This window comes from Salmo salar, chromosome 03 (genome assembly GCF_965601325.2).
Source record: "Salmo salar chromosome 03, fSalSal1, whole genome shotgun sequence".
NCBI classification, from domain to species: domain Eukaryota; kingdom Metazoa; phylum Chordata; class Actinopteri; order Salmoniformes; family Salmonidae; genus Salmo; species Salmo salar.
The window spans coordinates 16574464-16593537 of record NC_138293.1 but is presented as its reverse complement, the minus strand read 5'-3'; the positions used below and the strand labels follow the sequence as shown (position 1 = coordinate 16593537).

Sequence of the window (19074 nt, the reverse complement as noted above, 5' to 3'; positions counted from 1 at the left end):
GAACTTAACTTTTAAACACATTTCTCCCCCCACAGGCACCCCTCCAGCTGCCACAGTCGTGGTAGTGATCTGTATCGCCGCCCTGGTGTGTATAGTGGTGCTAGGCATCTACAGGCTCCACAGTACCCACCAGGACAGCTCCAAGAGTGAGGAGGATGGAGCCAAGGAGCCAGAGATGGACTGGGACGACTCCACCCTCACCATCACAGTCAACCCTATGGAGGTGAGAGGACATTACACAAAGGAATTCCCAGAAAAGGCACTGTCAACTAAAATCAACTCCAAGGCACTTGTGAAGATCTGAATTGTTGAGACCTATTGAATTGACTGAATATGTGTAGGGGTTGAATGATTAATTAGGCCTACTCTAGGTCTAGTGGAATGGCTAGGGATTGATTTGTGACTGGGTTTTATTACATGTATTTCATTACATTTATTACATTAAAACTGTTTTGGTATTATATTTAGGGATTGAGTTTAGTAGCAAGGACATTATTTTTGTCCTTTGATAAGTTATATTATCAATGAGCACCTGCAGAGAGGATTTCTGATCTATAGCTTTTAAGTGTTCAGGTAGGCCTCCGCACAATAACAAACACATAAATAGGAGGGGTGCTCGACAACAATGACAGAAATCCAACAAAGGCTTGCCAAGAAAAAACTGCCAAAAAGACTAATTAAAGGCAGAGAGGTGTTGGTGATTTAAGTGAGAAGTAGGCATTGGTCTGAAGCCAAAAAAGAAAGGAAATTCAAGTGAGCACCACAATGCCTATTCCACCCATGCTCTACCAAGGTTTTCCAGCACACAGCTTTGACCTACTACAGTAGCTATGTTGGTCTATTGTACTTCAAACAATGTTTATGCAAGTTGCTTAGGATTCAAACCTTCTTAAACAGTAACTTTCTAGCTAGCTAACAAAGCTGTCAAATTGGTTGTTGATCATTGCTACACAGCCATTTTCAAGTTTTGCCATAGATCTTCAAGTAGATTAAAACTGTAACTCGGCCACTCAGGAACATTCACCGTGTTCTTGGTAAACAACTCTAGTGTAGATTTGGCCTTATGTTTTAGGTTATTGTTCTGCTGAAAGGTGAATTCATCTCCCAGTGTCTGGTGGAAAGCAGAGAGAACCAGGTTTTCCTCTAGGATTTTGCCTGTGCTTATCTCCATTCCATTTCTTTTTTAATCCTGAAAAACGACCCAGTCCTTAACGATTATAAGCATACCCATAACATGATACAGCCACCACTATGCTTGAAAATATGGAGAGTGGTATTCAGTAATGTGTTGTATTGAATTTGCCCCAAACATAACACTTTATATTCAGGACAAAAAGTGAATTGCTTTGCCACATTTTTTGCAGTATTACTTTAGTGCTTTGTTGCAAACAGGATGCATGTTTTGGAATATTTTTATTCTGTACAGGCTTCCTTCCACTCTCACTTTCTCCTATCACAGACATTGAATTCTGTAAATGATTTAAAGTCACCATTTACCAATAAGTGTGAGGCATAAAAAAAGAATGAATAAAAACTCCCTGGCCTTTGTGTTTGAATCTGTGTTTGAAACTCACTGCTCGACTGAGGGACCTTACATATAATTAATTGTATTTGGGGTACAGAGATGAGGTAGTCATTCAAAAAATCCATGCAATTTATTAAGCACATTTTTACTCCTGAACTTATTTAGGCTTGCCATAACAAAAGGGTTGAATACGTACTGACTCAAGACATTTCAGCTTTTCATTTTTAATTCATTGGTAAAAAAATGTCAGTGGTAAAAATTCCACAATCTAAATGTAATCCATTTAAAATTCCTTCTGTAACACAAATATTTGGGTGTCTGTGAAAGCGGCGGTACAGAGACCCTAAAAAATGTTGGGTAATAGAAATGAGGAGAGTGAAAAATCATTCTTTAGCCCCTCGATCAGGATCCATGGTGTCTAAGATTGTTCCAATTATTATTTTTTGGTGCTGTTATTTGCCATTCACCTTGAATCATGTTATTTACACTGCTGTGTCTCAGTAAACCACTAGGCTATAAATAGGAGCTAAGTGCAATGCAGGTAACACTGAGGAAGATGTCAGCTTGACATCATGTCATTCACCTGTACTACTCATCCTGAACAATGGATTAAAGTGAGCTAAAATCAATCAATCTCTACCATTTTTGTTGAGTGCTCCAACTCTCTGCCTTGAATGAGTCATTTTGGAAGTTTTTATTGGCACACCCTTATGTTACAGTATCTTTAAAGTGTCTTCTGCATATTGGAAGAGTAATTCTGTGTTCCACTGTGTCCTTTCCTGTAGAACGTCGGAGAGCCTCAGACGGTGGAGGTAAATGAGGAAGAGGAAGATGATGAAGAGGAAGATGAACAGGCAGGCGACATCACGAGTGCAGAGTCTGACGACAGTGATGAAACAGAGGAAGAGGAGGAGGACGAGAGGGAAGTGAAGGAGAGCAAGCCGAAGAGCAAGCTGGAATGGGATAGCTCTTCGATAACATATTAATCTTTCACGCATGCGCACATACACACACACCCCTACATATACAGAATTTGCTCAAAGTCAGTCAATCAGTTGTGAAAACAGCTACCCCTCAAGTTTGCCACTGTCCAATGTTTTATGAAATGTTGCTCTCTTCTGGTCAAAATAAGGCATTACACACAAAAGGTTTCATTGTTTTCTGACTAACCAGTGGAGCTTATTTTCTCATATTTTGGTGTAACTAATTGTACCTATTTAAAACCACCATTGACAACACAATAGGTAGGGCCAATTGAAAATTCATTTGCACAAGCACATTTCCACCTTATGGCTCGTTCATCTGTGTTTCATTATTTCTGGGTTTGGACACGAAACATTGGACAGCACATTTTCCTCTTATCTTCATTCCTGCCGTTGAGTTACTAATACAAAAATATCTTTGAATGCATTCATTGTAACTACCTTCTTTTGCATTAATACAAAATTATGCATTTCTTTGGATTATGAGATTGTATTTTATTCATTTGAAATCTTGGAAATATGTTTGAGGTCTTCTGAAAAACAGACTTACAAATTGTCATTAGCATATTTAATTTAAATAAGGTATTTTAAGAGCCAATGTATTTACAAAACTAATTTTGAACATTTTGATAGTCTCCTTTTTCTTTCTGTCTGCCTGGTTCATGTTCTTGGACATATGAAAAAAAGAGAAGTTCCTGTATGTTTTTATAAATCCCTCGTGAATATAGCAGGTAGTGTAGCTGAACTATCATTCACCTTGGGCTTGGTTCAATCCGTGGCGTTGAAGACCTGCGCTTCAACACACAACAGATGTAAAGGCAATGTTCGCAGAGATTGCATTCACGGTAAACGCTGCATAGGATGGCTCAATTACCTTTACCAATCGCACTATGGCGCTACGGATTGAATCGAGCCCCTTGTCTCCCACCTACCTCTCTTCAAACTGTATGTTTAAACTTGCTTGCATCAGAGGCAGGGCATTTTGAGTAGTCGAGTTTCTCCTAACCACAGATCTAGGATCAGCTTACCCTCCTTCAACTAACTTTAACCATTAGAAAGGAAAATGCAAAACTGACCTTAGATCAGCACTCATGGTCATGCCTCTATCTGTGTTTGCCGTTGACTTGTGTCCATCTACTTCTTAGGCTGAAATGAGGGCCTGAGAATAGACACTTAAAGGGATAGTTAACCCCATAATAAAGTTTGTCCATTGTTTTCATACATCAAAAGTCATATAAAGTCCATAAGTTGTGTAAATGTTTCATACCATCTGTTGTTTAAAACAAGGAAAATGCGTCTGACAGCTCATTTTGGGGTGAACTATCCCTTTAGTCCCCACCAGAGGGCAACATCATACAAAATCCCTATTCTCGGTTTGACAGGTTTGCATTTTTAGCCTGGGCACAGAGACAATTGATCACATTTTCTTTGGCTATCTTTACACAGGCAACCCATTATTGGGGACCCGACCAAATTCACATAGAAATATGAGTTATGGAGCTGTCACTCATGTGCACTTTTTCTATGCTTCCCGTTCTTAAGTTTTGTTTTTGCATCTTTTACTTTTGGTTTTGTACACCAGCTTCAAACAGCTGAAAATATGATATGTTTGGTTATGGAAAATATATTTCAAAGCGGTTTAGATGGTAAAACTATTCTCTACATAATGACTGCTTGTTTTGTCACAAACTGAAATTAGGCACATTTTAGAAACCAGGAAATAGTTCAATTTCTCCACATGGCACCTTTCAACACTTGTGGAAAGCCTGTGTTAAATCGTTGTATATATATTAATTGGTATTTTGACCAATCAGATCAGCTCTGAAAAATATCTGATATGAAAAGATCTGATTGGTCAGATGACCAATTAGTGGAAAACCCCAAAATGGGCTGCCTGTGTAAATGCAACCTTTGGGTGCATCTCAAAGGGCTGAATTGTCTTCTTCACCTTGTCTCCTTTCCTTCACCTGTCCATCAAAAACAATGGTAAGGTGAAAGCAAATTGGTGGGTGCCATTGCCTACCCATATTTTGCTTTCACCAGCTCACTTCATGTCCATACAGATTAAGGAAAGGAGACAAAGAGAGGAATCCACTTCTGACTATTGAGATACTCTCATGTTGTTGTTGTTCTATGATAAACCACCTCTGTCAGGAGTGCCACTGTATGAAACCAGAAACTATTGATCCTCACGCTCGTTCTCTGGTGGCCTATAACAGGGCTGCTGTAGCTGAATCTAACCAACCCCTTTCTGACCCCTTGATTTTCCCAGAATGCCACTCTAAACTCTGCATCCGTTACATGTTTATGTCTGTAACAGTGGTTAGAACTCTTCCCCGTCGGCCTTAATGCCTGTGGTTGTGATGTCATCATCGTGAGACGCGCCTTTCCCATTGCCTTGTTTCACCCCATCTTTACACCAAGTGTGTCATAGAGGAGTAAAAATAAATTTTGCATATAAACTGCGTCAAAACAGTTAAAGACAGTTATTTTATATATATGTTTCATTTATTTTTGTTTTTGTAAAGGTTTTTCTTTTTCTCTTTGGTGGTCACGGCAGCACTTTCTGTACATTGACCAATAAAGACTTGTTTTAGAATCTACAGTATATGTCTCTTCTCTCTATATGTGAGGACAAGTGTGATGTCCTGTCTTGCTGTCTCATAACCTAGTATGCCTAGAACTGTATAAGGAATTTGATAGGCTACATTTTACGGTGTGACTGTGCTCTAATTTGACTGGGGATAGCTTTATTTGTGACCTACAGGTACAAATTAGAATTGTGCAATAGCAGAGCATAAGAGAGTTGCAAACGTTGCTTTTTTGTGTCAGCAATTAGACATTGTTCTTAGGGGGGCCTAGTTACCCCTTAGTACCCTAATGTTGGTGCTAGCAAGCAAGCTAGGTTGAGCTAGGTATCAACAGCCAATTCATTAGGGTTTGGAAAATAGTGCGCTTCAATAAAAATGCGATCTCTCTGAGTATTTGCATAAAGTTCAGCTTTCTCCAAAGTTGGTACCGCACTGTTCACGTCCCTCGCCCATGATCACGTCGCCCACCGGTCCCCCGCTCCTTCATTCAAAAATAATGAATGGGCTTCCGTTGTTTCACCCGTTGCACCACTTGCTGCGCCCGGTCTAAGGCACTGCATCTCAGTGCAAGAGGCGTCACTACAGTCCCTGGTTCAAATCCAGGCTGTATCACATCCGGCCGTGATTGGGAGTCCCATAGGGCGGCGCACAATTGGCACAGCGTCATCCGGGTTTGGCTGGGATAGGCTGTCATTGTAAATAAGAATTTGTTCTTATCTGACTTGCCTAGTTAAATAAAGGTTAAATTTTAAATTAAAAATACAAAAAAATCTGTATGTGGATCTTGTTTGAAGCTGTAGGTTTTTTCAAGAAAAACAGTCTACATAAATAGATGGGCTGCATTTCAGTTTCAGCTCAGATCGCCTGCATCTTGTGCATCAACAACTCGCAAGGAGAACATTTTTTCCCATGCTATAACCTCTCACCTACACTGCCCATCATGTGCAAAGGCCTCCACAGAGCATTTCCTCTCCCCTGTGGCTACTTCATATGCGACATGTGCATGAGCGCCATCGAGCGGGATGGCTACCGGGAGGACACGCAGTCACACGGCCAATGCCCTGAGTGCCACAAACCTGCCCTCTTCAGAGTGGGACTTCCCGAGCAACCCACTGGTAGGACATGTCCTCCAGCACCTGACAGAGCAGAACGATATGGCCGTGAGACAGAGTCAACGCTTCTTCTGGAAGAAGTCTGGTCGTCAGACCAGGGGGGAGGAGGTCCCTTGTGGCTTGTGCCACATAGGTAGGCGAGTTGTGAATTTCTGCCAGACCTGCGAGCTCAATTACGGCTAGAAATTCCTGAAGAACCTTCACACCCGGGGCCCGTACCGTACGCGTGTTTTATTGGCGCCCATTATGGAGTGCTGTACACAGTGCCCGCGTCATTTGGAGCGCTCCACGACGCACTACTGAACAGGAGGTTACGAGGAGTGTATTCATTTAAAAAATATCCATTTTTCACAGCTCAGCACCGATAGCCTTGGCGACGACACCCCAGAGGTTTAAAACAAGGCGACTGGACTGAGAATGACATAATCTCACCTGCTCCAATGGTCTCTTTTCTATCTATGCATGTCTTCCAATGAATTTTTCATAGAAATATTTTTCATTTTCATATACACTATGGCACAATAAAAAGACATGCATTTCAAAAGTTGCCTTGTGTTAGCTTATATAGAGAAATACAGGTGAGCACAGTAGTGCATCATCATTCCTGTCAGTTGAGAAAGCATTCGGTCTCTACTAGCAAGCACAATGAGGCAGACTGAAGTTTTATAACAATAAACACATCCAAAAAAAGGAATGATGAGATCTCAGCCTCATAGATGATGCTTTGTAGGCTACATCTCGAAAAATAATTACATTACAGCTTCTCGGTTGTTTTCATTGTGGCGGGAGCCGCAGCCTAATCGCATCATTACTGATCATGTTAATTAGAAACTCCAAAACCTTGGCCAGACAGCAAATGTTAACAGTCAATTACTGTATCCCCTTGATGGTGGTTGAGGTTAATTGCATTTGTATTAGTAGGCTGTTAAAGCCCAATGATGAGGCACAACCGGTGTTGTTATGAAGCATGCTGCCTGCATGGTCAATGGCTTTGTCCTTGTCTTCCATTTCTAACTAATAACTCATCTCTCAGCCTCACCAATGTAAACGACCATAGACGAGAGTTGAATCTAAAGTAATTGTAGTAACAGAGATGAAGTCGACCCAAGAGCAGATATGTTCCCATAACTCACTGCACAGGTAGTATTAAGTGAACAATCTTGACCACATCAGCTGATGGCCTACCAAGACCACAGTTATAGCCAAGTTATCCCTCACAAATGCAAGTGACACTACAACATCCAAATACAATACAGTGCATTCGGAAAGTATTCAGACCTCTTGACTTTTTCTACATTTTGTAACGTTACAGCGTTATTCTAAAATTGTTTAAATTGTTTTTTTCTCTCATCAATCTACACACAATACCCCATAATGACAAAGCAAAAACAGACATTAATACATTTCTGCAAATGTATTAAAATAAAAAACATAAATATCTCATTTACATAAGTATTCAGACCCTTTACTCAGTACTTTGTTGAAGCAGCTTTGGTAGCAATTACAGCCTCGAGTCTTCTTGGGTATGACACTACAAGCTTGGCACACCTGTATTTGGGGAGTTTCTCCCATTCTTCTCTGCAGATCCTCTCAAGCTCTCTCAGGTTGGATGGGGAGTGTCGCTGCATATCTATTTTCAGGTCTTTCCAGAGATGTTCGATCGATTCATGTCCAGGCTCTGGTTGGGCCACTCAAGGCCACTCAGAGACTTGTCCCGAAGCCACTCCTGCGTTGTCTTGGCTGTGTGCTTAGGGTCGTTGTCCTGTTGGAAGGTGAACCGTCGCCCCAGCCTGAGGTCCTGAGCGCTCTGGAGCAGGTTTTCATCAAGGATCTCTCTGTACTTTGCTCCGTTCGTCTTTCCCTCGATCCTGACTAGTCTCCCAGTCCCTGCCACTGAAAAACATCCTCACAGCATGATGCTGCCACCACCATGCTTCACCGTAGGGATGGTGCCAGGTCTCCTCCAGACATGATGCTTGGCATTCAGGCCAAAGAGTTCAATCTTGGTTTCATCAGACCAGAGTATCTTGTTTCACATGGTCTGAATGCTGTCATGTGCCTTTAATGAGGACTGTCATGTGCCTTTTACTGAGGAGTGGCTTCCGTCACTCTACCATAAAGGCCTGACTTGTGGAGTGCTGCAGAGATGGATGTCCTTCTGGAAAGTTCTCCCATCTCCACAGAGGAACTCTGGAGCTCTGTTAGAGTGAGCATCGGGTTCTTGGTCACCAGTTTGGCTAGGTGGCAAGATCTAGGAAGATTCTTGGTGGTTCCAAACGTCTTCCATTTAAGAATGATGGAGGCCACTGTGTTCTTGGGGACCTTCAGTGCTTCAAGAAATGTTTTGGTACGCTTCCCCAGATTTTGGAGCTCTACAGACAATTCCTTCGACCCCCATGGCTTGGTTTTTGCTTTGACATGCACTGTCAACTGTGGGACCTTACATAGACAGGTGTGTGCCTTTCCAAATCTAAATTGAATTTACCACAGGTGGACTCCAATCAAGTTGTAGAAACATCTCAAGGTTGATCAATGAAAACAGGATGCACCTGAGCTCAATTTCAAGTCTCATAGCAAAGGGTCTGAATACTTATGCAAATACGATATTTCTGTTTTTTATTTTTAATAAATCAATTTTAGAATAAGGCTGTAACGTAACAAAATGTGGAAAAAGTTAAGGGGTCTGAATAGTTTTCAAATACACAATATATCCCTCTTCAATTCGATTTGTTCCTCCCTTTTTTTCCCCCTTTTTACATTTTTACAGCTCCACACAGACACACAGACTTCTCACTAGATCCAATAGACTTCTCACTAGATCCAACAGACTTCTCACTAGATCCAACAGACTTCTCACTAGATCCAACAGACTTCTCACTAGATCCAATAGACTTCTCACTAGATCCAACAGACTTCTCACTAGATCCAACAGACTTCTCACTAGATCCAACAGACTTCTCACTAGATCCAATAGACTTCTCACTAGATCCAATAGACTTCTCACTAGCTCCAATAGACTTCTCACTAGCTCCAATAGACTTCTCACTAGATCCAATAGACTTCTCACTTGGAAAGTAACACTGGAAAGAACAATTGACTGTTTATAAAAAAAGTTCAGTCCAAAGCATTGCCCCAAAGCGATTATATTTCAGTATTCCAAGGTCGGCATGCGTAGAATACAAATATGTACTTACCTAAGAAGGCCAGAAGAGGGAGAGCACTACCTTTCTTGGGCTGGGAGAGGATCCGAGTGCAGATTTATTTAAACCGTTATAAAAGGCATCCAGTGCTGCATCTCTCCTCTGGTTTAAAGTCACTGCCCATACAGTATATATCACAGGACCAGTCACAACTTCTAATAGAAATCTATATACAGTTCCCTGATTCTTTGTATCTGTATCTGTATGTCTCTTGGCCGGTTGATCCATCAATCCATCCATTTGTGTGTGTCCTTTCTCTCCTTTCCTGTGCAGGTCCTGTCCCAGGTCTAATCCGTCACATCCATTCATCCTCTGGGACGGAGCTGCCGTTTATGGGTCACAATTTATTAAGCTATTCACTTTTATCACCATTCCTTCACCATCACACACATGAGCCCACGGATAGACCCTGAATGGGTACTGGATGGACACACACACACAGACACACAGGTGCACACACACATATATGCACAAACACACAACCACACACACGGGCACACCCACACACACATATATGCACAAACACACAAGCACACACACAGGCACACCCACACACACATATATGCACAGACACACACACACACAGTCCCTGGCCTCATCTGAGGTCATAAAAACAGGCATCTATTACTGAGCTGTGAGTGGCCGTGTCATCGACCAGAACCGTACGGGAGATAACACACATCACACACGTACTATTCACCACTAAGGGCATCGAGCTGTGTTTGTTTGGTGTGTGTGTGTGGAAATGTTTTTCAGTGGAAATAAATGTCATGTTGATGATTACACAATTCCATAGGTGAAGGTTGGTGTCTTTTAAGAGTGTTACCGTAAAAATACACAGATTAAATGGACTGAAATGTTATGTAATTGTGTGCGTGTGTAGGTGAAGTGCGTGTATATATAACTATGTGTACTTGGTGTGTACATGGCGTGTGTGTTTTTACGAGTGTGCATGGTGTGTGCATGGTGTGTGTGTTTTTACGAGTGTGCATGGTGTGTGCATGGTGTGTGCATGGTGTGTGTGTTTTTACGAGTGTGCATGGAGTGTGCATGGAGTGTGCATGGTGTGTGCATGGTGTGTGTTCACTGAAGCAGGGCAGGTTAGATCTCATTAAATGCTCTTCCTGGCAACAAGGGGGATAACCTTATTTGAGATTCTCCAGTGCTGTAAGAGAGAACACATACGCCAAATGTACAGTACATAGTTCCAAACTAAGGTGACTTGTGTTCTGGAGTGTTGGCACGAGAATGCTTTGTTGGTGTGTGAAATCAAACCAGTGAAAACGTGTCACTGGCACTAGAACACCAATGAAACTGGTATTGAAGTTTTGGAACACAGCTCCATATTAAAATAAATGACAACAGTAGTTGCAAAACAATTCCCTTGTCTGTCTGTCTGTCTGTCTGTCTGTCTGTCTGTCTGTCTGTCTGTCTGTCTGTCTGTCTGTCTGTCTGTCTGTCTGTCTGTCTGTCTGTCTGTCTGTCTGTCTGTCTGTCTGCCTGTCTGTCTGCCTGCCTGCCTGCCTGCCTGCCTGCCTGCCTGCCTGCCTGCCTGCCTGTCTGTCTGTCTGTCTGTTTGTTTGTGTCTGCCTGCCTGCCTGCCTGTCTGCCTGCCTGCCTGCCTGCCTGTCTGTCTGTAGCATAAACACAAATCCACACACATAGGCACAATCTATCTATCTACAGTATATATCTATCTATCTATAGCACAAACACATACACACCTCTCAAGTTATAAAAACGATTAGTCGTAATAGCAACGCTGTCATCGACACGTGGCAGCCCCTCGTTTCCTTGTCATCCTATTTATTGCCCTTCTCTTACGTTCAACATCGTTTCCTTGGCAACCTGGGTCCTCTCCAGTTTGGGGGAGCTGTGTTTATTCAATGTCGGGTGAGTAATTGTAGGACTTGAGACATTATTGGGTATAGTGACATCACCGACTCTGACAATACTTCCATATTGAGCAATTTCCCAAATAGCAGGTAATTATGTGTCAGTTAAAATGGAAAGAGGGCTAATCAGAAGTAGATATTGTTTAAAAGAGAGGGAGGGGTGAATGGGGTTGTTGACTAAAATACATGAACTGGATCGGCAAACAAGGCAAGAGCAAGTGGAGCCCAGAATTTTTGGGGGACACCATAGAAATAGGTTGACAGTCTCCATCTCTCTTACCAGTCCTCTTTCCCTGCAGTTCATATCTGTGTTTCTACTCCTCATTAATTGGCCCCTTGAGGATAAATAAAGTGTATTGAATTGAACATGTCTCTCGTTTCACTTAAACATATTTGTCACAATTGACCCCTGCTGTAAACACCTCCGGGAGTACTTGTAGCTTGTCTTTCCAACGTCAGTGTGACCAGGGGAGTGGCCAGAGGACCCCTGTCAGAATGTGTGGTCCAGATGTTACACAAAGAGTCATTTTAATGAGAACAGCTCAGCCACTGTCAACTGGAATTGAATAGTGTCCAATAACCTTTGGCATTTTACTACAGTTTATGAGCCCTGTATGCAGCTGCTGTTTGTAGGGTCTAAGGTCCCAAGATTTTCCTGTCCATTTCACAACCAGGGAAAACCCAGGGCCTTACCCATGACAGAGGCTGGAATAACCATCCTTCTATTTATATTCCCCAGGGGCGCAACTTTGGTTTTAAAAGTGGGGGGACATAACTTGGAGGGGGTCTGGGTGTCCTCCCATTTTGGGGGGAGCTAAAGCTAATTTCCTGCATTTCTACACAATCTAATATGATCCATGGCCCTTCTAGCCGTCTCTATTTAGAACAACATAAGGGAAGCAAAAATTCCCAGTTATCAAGCTAGTTAAGAGATCATTATTAAATATGTTTAAGTGATTGATAAGGCTGAACTAGATCAATGATAATTCAATAATCAATAGTGTTGCACCTTTAACCAATAGCCTAACAAATTAACAACTCTTACAAAGAAAGTACAAAGACCTTTGATTGTCTTTATTAAGATCCTCTATATCAAATTTCAGCCAGACTGCACAGACAGCCCGAGCCGCCTGCACGCCCAACCCCCACCAATCTAGTCAATAACTCAACTCTCTCCCCAATACAGCTTCCTTCCCATCTTTTTTTATGTCTCAAGGAAAGATTTGGAAAACAAAAGTTTTACAAAACACACCAACACAGAAACAGTACACCCTCCGTATAATTCATATCCATGGAGAATAAGATCACCTCCCCCCCAGCTGCCCACTGCACTGAGGCTAGGAAACACTGTCACCACTGATAAATCTACGATAATCGACAATTTCAATAAGCATTTCTCTACGGCTGGCCATGCTTTCCACCTGGCTACCCCATACCCTGGTCAACAGCTCTGCATCCCCAACAGCAACTTTCCCAAGCCTCCGCCATTTCTCCTTCATGCAAATCCAGATAGCTGATGTTCTGAAAGAGCTGCAAAATCCGAACACCTACAAATCAGCTGGGCTAGACAATCTGGACCCTCTCTTTCTAAAATTACCCGCTGCAATTCTTGCAACCCCTATTACTAGCCTGTTCAACCTCTCTTTCATATCGTCTGAGATCCCGAAAGATTGGAACGCTGCCGCGGTCATCCCCCTCTTCCAATTGGGTGACACTCTAGACCCAAACTGTTACAGGCCTATAACTATCCTACCCTGCCTTTCTAAAGTCTTCGAAAGCCAAGTTAACAAACAGATCACCGACCATTTTGAATCCCACCATACCTTCTCCACTATCCAGTCTTGTTTCCGAGCTGGTCATGGGTGCACCTCAGCCACGCTCAAGGTCCTAAACGATATCATAACTACCATCGATAAAAGACAATACTGTGCAGCCGTATTCATCGACCTGGCCAAGGCTTTCGACTCTGTCAATCAGCGCATTCTTATCGGCAGACTCAACAGCCTTGGTTTCTCAAATGACTGCCTCGACTGGTTCACCAACTACTTCTCAGATAGAGTTCAGTGTGTCAAATCAGAGGGCCTCTGGCAGTCTCTATGGGGGTGCCACTGGGTTCAATTCTCGGGCCAACTCTTTTCTCTGTATACATCAATGATGTTGCTATTGCTGCTGGTGATTCTCTGATCCACCTCTATGCAGACGACACCATTCTGTATACTTCTGGCCCATCTTTGGACACTGTGTTAACAAACCTCCAGACGAGCTTCAATGCCATACAACACTCCTTCCGTGGCCTCCAACTGCTCTTAAATGCAAGAAAAACTAAATGCATGCTCTTCAACCGATCGCTGCCCGCACCCGCCCGCCCGTCTAGCATCACTAATCTGACCTAAGATTTTGTGGACAACTACAAACACTTAGGTGTCTGGTTAGACTGTGAACTCTCCTTCCAGACTCACATTAAGCATCTCCAATCCAAAATGAAATCTAGAATCGGCTTCCTATTTCGCAACAAAGCATCCTTCACTCATGCTGCCAAACATACCCTCGTAAAACTGACTATCCTACCGATCCTTGACTTCGGCGATGTCATTTACAAAATAGCCTCCAACACTCTACTCAGCAAATTGGATGTAGTCTATCAGAGAGCCATCCGTTTTGTCACCAAAGCCCCATATACTACCCACCACTGTGACCTGTATGCTCTCGTTGGCTGGCCCTCGCTTCATATTCGTCGCCAAACCCACTGAATCCAGGTCATCTATAAGTCTTTGCTAGGTAAAGCCCCGCCTTATCTCAGCTCACTGGTCACCATAGCAGCACCCACCCATAGCATGCGCTCCAGCAGGTATATTTCACTGGTCACCCCCAAAGCCAACTCCTCTTTTGCTCCTTTGCACCCCAGTATCTCTACTTGCACATTAATCTTCTGCACATCTATCACTCCAGTGTTTAATTGCTAAATTGTAATTATGTTGCCACTATGGTCTATTTATTGCCTTACCTCCCTAATCTTACTACATTTGCACACACTGTATATAGATTTTTCTATTGTGTTATTGACTGTACGTTTGTTTATCCCTATATATACTTTTTTCCTGCTGTATTATTGACTGTATGTTTGTTTTACTCCATGTGTAACTCTGTGTTGTTGTTTGTGTCGCACTGCTTTGCTCTATCTTGGCCAGGTTGCAGTCATAAATGAGAACTTGTTCTCAACTGGACTACCTGGTTAAATAAATGTGAAATAAGAAAGAAAGAAATAATTAATATCATAGTTCTAATAGTACTGTAGAGCTCTTTTTACTTGCACACAATATAGCAGGGTCACCCCAACCTCTCTGCGGCGTCCGCATGGTCCTAAAGCACACCGGAGCCACGTTTGTATCACACTGCAGTTATAAAACTGGGGGAGGGGGCGGTCAAGTCCCCCTGTCCCAGGGAAAGTTGCACCCCTGCAATTCCCATCATCCCCAAGGAAAGTCACAATCTCCAGAAGAGATACGCATCTTGACCCTTTTCACGCCTCGTCTGCCAAGGTCCCTCAACAGAAACTAAATGCTGCTTTATCACCATTTTACCACTTAAGAGAAAATGGATGCTGGATGATGTCCACAAAGCATATGGGAGGAGAGATGAAGTATCTGTTTCCAAGGTTATTCTCCCGTTTTATTCTGTTGGTAACAATTTGGCTTCATAGGCTTTATAAGCATCCACGAGCAATGTACGTACCCGAGAGCCTTGCAGAGTTGCGAGCAACCATTGAATTAGTTCTAGGCCGACTACCAGAGTTTGTTCATATGTGTGAAAGTTAAAGCAATAGTCCATAGACATTATTCCAAATAGCCCTATTTCGTTCCTTCCTATTAAAGGTCCCGCACAATCATCCTATTTCCCAAGTAAAAATAGCTTTTGAATGGACAAAACATCACCCATAATATTTGTACACTATAAAAATGCTCAGAATTTAAGAAAGTACATCTTTTCCTCATCTCTAACTATTAGGAAGTCTGAAATAACAGGCTGAGTGGGCGGGGAGCTTATATTCATGAGCTCCCCTTGACTGACAGCTCTTAAAAAAACCCTTGTGATCATTGCCAGATAACAAGGTAAACAATGGGACACACTACAGGTAAAAGAGGACCGAGCACGCCCCCATTCTCATCGACGTGGCTGCAGTGAAACAGGTTGAGAGCTTTAAGTTCCTTGGTGTCCACATCACCAACAAACTAACATGGTCCAAGCACACCATGACAGTTGTGAAGTGGGAATGACAAAACCTATTCCCCCTCAGGAGACTGAAAAGATTTGGCATGGGTCCTCAGATCCTCAAAAGGTTTTACAGCTGCATCATCGAGAGCATTCTGACTGGTTGCATCACTGCCTGGTATGGCAACTGCTCGGCATCTGACCGTAAGGTGCTACAGAGGGTAGTGCGAACGGCCCAGTACATCACTGGGGCCAAGCTTCCTGCTATCCAGGACCTCTATACCAGGCAGTGTCAGAGGAAGGCCCTAAAAATTGTCAAAGACTCCAGCCACCCTAGTCATAGACTGTTCTCTTTGCTACTGCACGGCAAGCGGTATCGGAGCGCCAAGTCTAGGTCCAAGAGGCTTCAAAACAGCTTCTACCCCCAAGCCATAAGACTCCTGAACAGCTAATCAAATAGCTACCCAGACTATTTGCATTGCCCACCCCCCCTTTTACACCACTGCTACTCTCTGTTGTTATCATCTATGTATAGTCACTTTAATAACTCTACCTACATGTACATATTACCTCAACTAACCGGTGCCCCCGCACATTGACTCTATACCGGCACACCCCCGTATATAGTCTCGCTATTGTTATTTTACTGCTGCTCTTTAATTACTTGTTACTTTTATTTCTTATTCTTATCTGTATTTATTTTTAACTGCATTATTGGTTAGGGGCTCGTAAGTAAGCATTTCAATGTAAGGTCTACACCTGTTGTATTCGGCACGTGACTAGTACATTTTTTATTTGATTTGACGTCCTTGAAGACAAGGTAAACAATTGGCCACGTCATTCCAAGCCTAAATATACTGAACAAAAATATTAACACAACATGTCAAATGTTGGTTCCATGTTAAATGCACTGAAATAAAAAGATCCCAGAAATGTTCCTTACGCACAAAAGGTGTATTTTTCTCATATTTTGTGCACAAATTTGTTTACATCCCTGTTAGTGAGCATTTCTCCTTTGCCAAGATAATCCCTCCACCTGATGGTGTGTCATATCAAGAAGCTGATTAAACAGCATGATCATTACACAGGTGCACCTTGTGCCGGGACAATAAAAGGCCACTCTAAAATGTGCCGTTTTGTCACTCAACACAATGCCACAGATGTCTCAAGTTTTGAGGGAGTGTGCAGTTGGCATGCTGACTGCAGGAATATCCAGCAGAGCTGTTGCCATAGAATTTCATGTTCATTTCTCTATCAATTACGTTTTACAGAATTTGGCAGTACATCCAATCGGCCTCACAACTGCAGATCACATGTAACCACGCCAGACCAGGACCTCCACATCAGGTCTTTTCACATTAAACTTTGGGTTTGCACAACCAAAGAATTTCTGCACAAACTGTCAGAAACCGTCTCAGGGAAGCTCATCTGCATGCTCGTTGTCCTCACCAGGATCTTGACCTGACTGTAGTTCCGAGTCGTAACAAACTTCAGTGAGTAAATGCTCACCGGCATGCTGAAGAAGTGTGCTCTTCATGGATGAATCCCGGTTTTAACTGTACCGGGTAGATGGCGTTGTGTGGGCGAGTGGTTTGCTGATGTCAACGTTGTGAACAGAGTGCCCCGTGGTGGCGGTGGGGTTATGGTTCGGCAGGCATAAGCTACGGACAATGAACACAATTGGATTTTATTGATGGCAATTTGAATGCACAGAGATACCGTGACAAGACCCTGGGGCCAATTGTCGTGCCATTCATCTGCCGCCATCACCTCATGTTTCAGCATGATAATAATGCACGGCCCCATGTCGCAAGGATCTGTACACAATTCCTGGAAGCCGATACAGCCTGATCAACTCTATGCGAAAGAGATGTGTCGTGTTGCATGAGGCAAATGGTTGTCACACCAGACACTGACTGGTCTTCTGATCCCCACACTTACTTTTTTTAGACATAAGCTTAGACATAAGGGAATATACATGAAAACAACATACAATAAGTGTACTGGACACTTTATTGGTGCCTCTGCACTAGCATCACCAATGACAATATGTGCAGCATTGTATTGATCAGACATGCATTTGATAATTTACAATTGGCCAGCATAGCCAAAATATTGATCAACATGAACACTCATGAGAAATAAAAGGTGGGAAAAAATTTGACAATATTTTTTTTTATTGGAGCCAAAAACCAAATATAGGCACCTGGCCACCCTACAGTGTACAGGACCCCATTGATTCGTACAATTTGTAACACTCATCTCCCGTCCGAAGGCTTAAAAAAACCCAATTCAAAGTAACATAGTATAATGTCATATCACGTAAGAGTGAATTACTTAGACTTTAGGTAAAGCAGCCAACTACAGAGATCGATGGGGAGGAGAGCAGGAGAGGAAGGGGACCCAGATACCCCGCTTCAATCAAGCAGGCTTCAGTCACCCACTTGGCTTCAGTCACCCACTCACTTCGCTTTAGTCACCCACTTGGCTTCCCCAAGATGAAAGCGGGAGACAAATCCAGCTGTGGCCTCCTCCTTGTCAGGCCTCTCACACTGGGCAGACAGGGGTCCTGTGATGGACAGCTCGCACAGCTTCCCCACATACGGTGCTGAATCAAGCGTGACCTCACTGGGGAGGAGATCCAGGAGCCTTCCTACGTAGCCTGTAATGTTTTTGAAAAGGGAAATGTTTGTTAAATGGGGAGGGAATTTAATTTCCTTTTATTTACTGATGCTATGATGCTATCAATTTATTGATGTAGTGATCTACTCATTATTCTACAATGTGTTTTCTGGTATTTTTGAAGTACTCAATTTCAAATATGCAATATTTGGTCGTGCACTTTTTGGTTAAACTTTTCAATGTTTGTATTTGGAATGTGTGTGCCTGAAATGCTGAATTGATTTGAAATGAATAATAATAATAATAAATTACATTTCTATACTTCTTTTCATGGAATCTGAAAGCGATTCAAGAGCAAAAAACAAACAAGCAATATATCATGACAGTGGCGTGGTTGCCTGGGAAGCTGACAGGTCCACTAATATGACTTACAGTATGCTGGGTCTGTCTTCTCAGCATATACCTCTGTGGAGATGGGAGAACCTTCCAAAAGGACAACCATCTCTGCAGCACTCCACCAATCAGGCCTTTATGGTAGAGTGGCCAGATGGAAGCCACTCCTCAGTAAAAAGTCACATAACAGCCCGCTTGAAGTTTGCCAATAGGTACCTAAAGGACTCTCAGACCATGAAACAAGATTCTCTGATCAGATGAAACCAAGACGGAACTCTTTGGCCTGAATGCCAAGTGTCATGTCTGGAGGAAACCTGACACCATCCCTACGGTGAAGCATGGACCTCATACTGGGGCGAAGGTTCACCTCCCAACAGAACAACGACCCGAAGCACACAGCCAAGACCACGCAGGAGTGGCTTCATGACAAGTCTCTTTATGTCCTTGAGTGGCCCAGCCAGAGTCCAGACTTGAACCCGGTCTAACATCTCTGGAGAGACCTGAAAATAGCTGTGCAGCAACGCTCCCCATCCAACCTGACAGA

At 42.8% G+C, this 19074-nt stretch overlaps 1 protein-coding gene across 1 annotated transcript in view; it reads left to right on the top strand.

Annotated features, from left to right (window-relative positions):
• Positions 1–5111, top strand: part of LOC106599045 (calsyntenin-2) — a 282535-nt gene extending 277424 nt beyond the window's left edge. The window contains exons 16-17 of the mRNA XM_014190100.3: positions 36–223; positions 2311–5111. Coding sequence (XP_014045575.1) covers positions 36–223; positions 2311–2511 — 389 coding nt within the window. The 3' untranslated portion in view covers positions 2512–5111. The remainder of the gene's footprint in view (positions 1–35; positions 224–2310) is intronic.
• Positions 5112–19074: the final 13963 nt, after the last annotated feature.